General features: G+C 37.9%; 1 protein-coding gene across 1 annotated transcript; it reads left to right on the top strand.

Moving 5' to 3' along the window:
- Positions 1 to 3,369: 3,369 nt before the first annotated feature.
- CCB1 (cofactor assembly of complex C) lies at positions 3,370 to 4,551 on the top strand. Its single transcript, XM_079086433.1, has 4 exons — positions 3,370 to 3,724; positions 3,809 to 3,939; positions 4,034 to 4,186; positions 4,268 to 4,551. The coding sequence occupies exons 1-4, from the start codon at positions 3,422 to 3,424 to the stop codon at positions 4,452 to 4,454; spliced, it is 774 nt and encodes a 257-aa protein (XP_078942559.1). The 5' UTR covers positions 3,370 to 3,421; the 3' UTR covers positions 4,455 to 4,551.
- Positions 4,552 to 6,426: the final 1,875 nt, after the last annotated feature.

Genomic DNA, 6,426 nt, shown 5'->3' with positions numbered 1-6,426 from the left:
TATGGCAGAGTCCCTACCATAGAGGAATTCCAACTTCTGCAAGATCGATTCGGTTTCTTACCGGAGCATGGTGTGATGATTTCGGTGAAGGGGTCATCAATCTATAACTGCCCTCGAGGGAAAGTGGGGGTTCATGTTCCTCTATTCGAAGTGGGGTTACGCCTTCCGACATCTGACTTTTTGATCATGCATCACTACGACTTTTCCGTTGACGAATTAACCCCAAGTGCTGTCAATAAGATCGTAGGTTTTAAACTGATCTGTCAATCTTTGGGTTGTATACCCACTTTTTGGGTTTTCAGTTACTTCTTATGTTCATCTACGAACTCCGGCGTCCGCACGCCAGCGAAAAGGCGGGGCATTCGTCAGTTGATCTCTGAACAAGATAATCCGAAGAAAAATTGGCAGAGGCAATGGCTCTGGGTCAACCGAAACCTTGTGGGGCATGGGTTTCATAAAACACAAGACTTTCCCGACCGTCTTCCCAAGCTGTTCGGGGATAACCTAACTCTTGGAAAACGGCTGTGAAACATTACTATCATTGGGGAGAACTGGGAAGATTTCATTCTTGTCGCGGCCGATATGAGTGCCACTTGGAAGGTACGTAAGAAGATGGCACAGTTATTCGTTGTGAGATGCAGTATTCACTCATCTCCTCCCCCCCTTTTTAAAATATAAGAACATGGTATCTTATTGGCTTGCGAGTTCTCATACTTGGTGTTTGTGTTCGCAGGTACTGAAGCCGAGATTTCCTTGGAGATGGCCCTGCTTGGTCATTATCGGGGTAAGCTTTGCCACCAGGAGGTTGATCTTGTGGAGGCTCTTCCCTCTCCCGTATCTTAAAAACGTATGCGGGAACTAGTTGGATTGCTCTCAGCAGGAGGGGGAAATGTTGGTTCTAGCGGACCTGCCTCGCCTTCCCAGCGGTTTTTGGGGTCGTTTCCCCAATCGTTTTTTTGGCTTCTGCTTCTTCCGATTTTCCTGTGGGGGTGCAAGCATGAAAAGGTACTACCCCTATTCGGAAAAAATGAAGTTTACGCGTGGTGCTATCGTCAGACGAAGAGACTGAATCCGATTACGCGGGCCTTCATCCTCGTAAGATGCGCAACACGGTGTCTGTGCCCAAGCTTCTTTGTGGTATTGAGGATGTTCTTGGCGATAAATTTGTTATGCTTGGGCAGAAAGATATAGTGGTGGTGCCTAATTCTTTAAAGGCATCACATTCACCGTTTACTGGCTCGCTCTCGGTTGATCCTGGTTCCAGCTCCGTGCTTGGGGGTGCACTGGGCGTGTGAGGAGATTCTTCCCCATCGAATAAGCCTTCCATGGTTGACGAAATGAGAAACGCGTCTCACCCTTTGGCTTTCAAGGCTTATGCTCCAGGTTGGGCGGTTACTAAGGATTCCTTACTGTCGGAAGACATCGCCGCCCAGGAATGAAGTTGCTTGACGAAATGAGAACTGCTTCCTCCTTTTAGGTTTCCTAGAAAAAAAAACGAAGTGGTCGTTTTTTTTTGGGGGGGGGGGGGGAGAGAGAGAGAGAGAGAGAGAGAGAGAGAGAGAGAGAAAGAAAGAGATATATATAGAGAAAGTGTGTGTGTGTGTGTTTTGTCTTTTCTTATAAATTCTTTTTTATTTTTTTTAATCAGTCAAATATTTAAATAAATAAATAAAATTGAAAAAGTAAAAGGTAAGGGTAAAATCGTCATTATAAAAAAGTTCAAAGCAAATTGGATCAAAATTGCAACAAAATGAAAAGTTTGGACCTCCGGTGCTAGTCCAAACTTTTTTGGACCAAAGTGTCAATTTTCAGCTAATCACAAGGAACCATGTGTGCAGTTTTGTCTAAAAATACTTTTTAAAAAATAAGGTGTTTTAGATACCAAACTTTATTTTAAAAGATTAAAAGTTTTTTTTAAAAAATTGTTGAACATAATATGATGCAAATAAATATGATTCAAAATATTTATGATTTAAAAGTATTATGATTCAATATGTTTATGATCATTAACTTGTTATGATCTAAAAATATTTTGATTCAAATATTTAATGACCCTTAATTATTATATTTTTTATTATTCAAAATTAAATGATTCAAAAAATATAATGATCCAAATGTTGTATTGAACAAAATCTTTCTTTAATTCAATACATTATGATTCAAATTAATATGGTTAAAAAATATATGATGCATAATATCGTTATGATTCAAAATACTATTATTCAAAATTTTATGATCCAAAAATAAGTTCAAAAAATAGTATGAATGGAAAATATCATAATCTTTAATATTATTCTTATTTAAAAATTTATAATTGTTAAACATTAAAAACTTAAACCGATATTTAGTTTTAGAAAAAAATAAAAAAGAAAATCAAAACAGAAAAATAATAATAATAATAATAATAAAACAAAAAAAATAACTTTTCAAATAAATGAAAAAATAAAAAATATGAAAACATTAAAACCGAGCATATATCTATTTAAAAAAAATGAATTTTTTTAACGAAAAATAATAAAACAATAAAAAAACCAAAATAAATAAAAAAGAAAAAGAAAAACACATTTAAATGACGTTTCATGGACGTTCGTCGTACATGATTATTCCCTCGAATCTGTATTACGTTCCATGCACGTGTGCCGCGTACGAACACATCACGACCAAGTAAATGGGTTTGCCGTTTATGCCATTGACGAAATGATTGGTAGAAAATAGTTATCACAGTTCCTATCAATTTTTGAGTTTCTACTGGATCCGGACCCTAGAGAGAGAGAGAGAGAGAGAGAGAGAGAGGTGTTAAACATAAAGAAACTTATACTCGGTGGTTTAACCAATGAACAGAGTAAAAGAAAAGGATATAGGGCGTGTTCGGCACGGAGCGTTTAGGAGCGTTTGAGAGCTTCTAGCTTCTAGCGTTTGACAAAACGCTCCGTTTTGAACAGAAAGTCTTGTATGACACTACAAGCTTTTAACGTTTTGTTTAAACAAAACGTTCCAAATCGAAAAGCTACTCCATGTAACGTTTAACAAACGCTACAAGCTACAAGCTACCCGCTATCCGTTACAAGTTACACGCTACCAGCTAGTTTTGCCGAACACGCCCATAAACGTTGATGGGATAAAAAAAAAAGGAAAGTATAATCTAATTAGGAGAAAGTATTAAAATACTATCTTTTATTTAAATAAAGGGCAAAATTGTGGATTCACTATAAAATTATATGGATGCATTAAAAAAAAACTGTGAAAAAATCAGCACCCTATGCAAACAAATTTCAAGATCGTTTGCAATAACCTAAATAACTATCCTATTAGAATATTAATACGTAACTGTACCAAAATGTTGTACTTAAAATAAAAAATAATAAGAGAGGAACAAGAGGATAAAAGGGAATTTGTCATCCAACCAATAAAAAACATAGCAATGGCGGTAGCGAAGCTGCTTCTCCCGTCGTCTCTCAATCTCCCATCCAAATTGAAAATCACCAGAGTATCTCCCTCTCTTCATAATCAACCATGGAGTTTAAAGAAGAAGAAGCGACGGCATCCACCTGGGATTTCCTCCTCGCTTCACGAGACTGCAACAATCGCCGTTCAAACCCCTCTGTTTGTGCTTGCAGACGCCGCCGTCGGCTATTCCAGTGCCAGCTATTACACCTCCTTGGGTCTATTCGTCATCTCCGTTCCAGGTCTTTGGTCCCTTATCAAACGCTCTGTTAAATCCAAGGTTCTCAATCGATTCACCTAAGCTTGCTGATTACCGATTACTCATCTGAAACAAACGATTGATTCCTAACAATGATTCATTCAGGTTGTGCAAAAGACATTCGTAGAGGAACTAAAGGAAGGAAAAAAGAAGGAACCTAACCAGATCGCCGGAGAAATTCTCTCCTTCTTCACTCGCAACAACTTCTCAGTGCTAGATAAAGGAGAGACAATCACGTAAGCCCATCACCAGACACCAGAATATAAATTCCTTCGATTTTTTGGTGGTTTGCCCTTTGTTAGATCTTCAATTTGATGGAATTCTCAACAGGTTCGAAGGCACGATGGTTCCGAGCAGAGGGCAAGCGGCGCTGCTTACGTTTTGCACCTGTATCAGCCTCGGAAGTGTGGCTCTCGTGCTTACCATCACCGTTCCAGACGTCGGCAACAATTGGTTCGGCCTCATCGTTTTCAGCCCATTGGCGTAAGTCTCTATTTCCCCACTTCATAGCTATCTTTCTTTTCTTTTCGTGTACAGAAGAACTGAAACGGGGAATTGGAACAGTGGAGCGTATTACTGGAAGCGAGCATCGAGAAAGGAGCAGATTAAGGTGAAGATGATGGTGGCGGAAGACGGGACGCTGTCGGAGATTGTGGTTCAAGGGGACGATCAGCAAGTTGAGCAGATGAGGAAGGAGTTGCAGTTGAGTGAGAAAGGCATGGTTTACGTTAAAGGCATCTTTGAGAGATGATGAGATTCCGTATTTTTGCTATCTTTTTTATTCAAACTAAAACTGTAAAACATTACTTCTAAACACCGGCTTAATACACAAGAGTATTATTTTTTTATTTTCTTTTTGTTATAGTGTTTTATTGCAATATTATATTTAATTTTTTTTTCTTATTGTACTATACCACTATAGAAAATTCATAGAGTTGCAGGGTGATTGTTTTAACATTTCGTTTTTGTGTTTTATTATTATTATTATTATTTTGAATACATAAATTGAAAGAAATAAAATGATGAAATTAGTGATTTTACGGATTCGTATTAACAAAAGTAACTGTTATCAACAAAACATTTAAAAAATGACTAAGAAATTTTGAAATTTGCAAATGACCACTTTGTCATGATACCACGTTGCGGATTATTAATATTTATTTCGGATTAACAGTGAGATTGGTTAGATGTTGATATAAAGGCGTTTCAGAATCTGAAATTTCAGGAATAATGTACGTTACAAATTGACTTCATACATTCCGGACTAAGACAACTCACATTCTAAAATCTAATATATTCAAAATTGAATTTCAAACTTCAACTAAGTTATTATGTTCTTTACAATTTACATTTTATTTAGAACTTATTTTTCCTCTAATCTTTCACTCCGGATTTTTATTACTAAAAATGAGTTTTTGCAGTCATTTTTTTAAAATCAATGTTTGTAATGGAGAACGGTATGTGTAACATCCCGAGATTCAAGTACTTCTAAATTCATCAATATGGTTTTATTATATGACATTTTAGTCCCTAAATCCATGAGAATGAGCCTTGAAGCCTTGTAGCAATTTGGTAATTTGAGCAGGAGTACGCTGAGCGTACATGAGGGTACATTGAGCGTACTAGGGCGCGCCCTAGTACGTTAAGCGTACTACGCGGGGTGTACTCTTTTCAGGAGAAAACCATAATTTTTAGGGTTTGGGTGGTATATAAGCATCATTATGGCTCATTTCTCCCCACCTTTTCAGCCTCCATACCCTTTGAGTCGTATTTTGCAAACGCTAGTCCCTTAAGAGTGTGTTTGAGCTAAAAAGTGTGTTCTTGGTGTGCTTAAGGAAGGAGTTGCATCAAGGAGCTTAGAAGTTGAAGCAAGCTTGTGGATCTTGGATCATTACCTTCTTGAGAAACTCCAGAAGGTAAAAAGTCTTCACATTGATGCTTTGTTTGTTTGAATCTCATTTTAGTAACTTTATGTGGTTCTTCTTGTCTCAAAAGTCCCATTTCATGCATGTTTGGTTTTAAGACGTTTTGAGCTATTCTTTTAGACCCTAGGAAGGGTTCTAAGCCATAAAAATGAGGTCCCTTTAGCTAGTTTGGCTCCATGCATCTTGTAGAAGGCCTTAATGGATTAAGACTGTGTGTTAAGGACTTTATAGACGTGTAGAGACATAAAGTTGGAAACTTTATGACCCTAGTATTCCTTTGGGCCTTGGATCTGAAGTGGGAGCCTAAGTGATGAAGCCATTAAGCGCTAAATGAAGAAATGGAGTTTTTGAGGGTACGCCCCGCATACCCAGTCAGCCACCCCGATGGTGGTTCTCTGCGAAGCTTCGTGTACGTTGAGCGTACCTCCGGATACGCCCCGCATACTTGCATGGGTCAGCCCATGTTGATTTAACTCGATTGGGTTGACTCGGCTGGTTTGACTCAGTGGGATTACTGACTTTGACCAGTTAACTTTGACTTTGACCAAGTTTGACCATGTTTGATTAAGTTTGACTTTGAGGGTATTTTGGGTATTTTGGGATTTTATTGGAATTGGTCACTTGGTGGATGTAGACATTGAGTAGAGAGCTGAGATTCGGAGTCAAGCCTTATCAGTTCTATTCAGCTTGTGAGGTGAGTTTTTCTCACTGTACTTTCGAGTTGAAGGCACTAAGGCTGGCCCATTGGTTTGATAACCTGATATTTGTTGATATGTTAAGTATTGAATAGATATGCAT

Source organism: Lactuca virosa, chromosome 3 (genome assembly GCF_052849685.1).
Source record: "Lactuca virosa cultivar CGN04683 chromosome 3, Lactuca_virosa_CGN04683_v6, whole genome shotgun sequence".
In the NCBI taxonomy this organism is placed as follows: domain Eukaryota; kingdom Viridiplantae; phylum Streptophyta; class Magnoliopsida; order Asterales; family Asteraceae; genus Lactuca; species Lactuca virosa.
The sequence above is the reverse complement of the archived record's forward strand: the minus strand, read 5'-3'. Positions and strand labels throughout refer to the sequence as shown.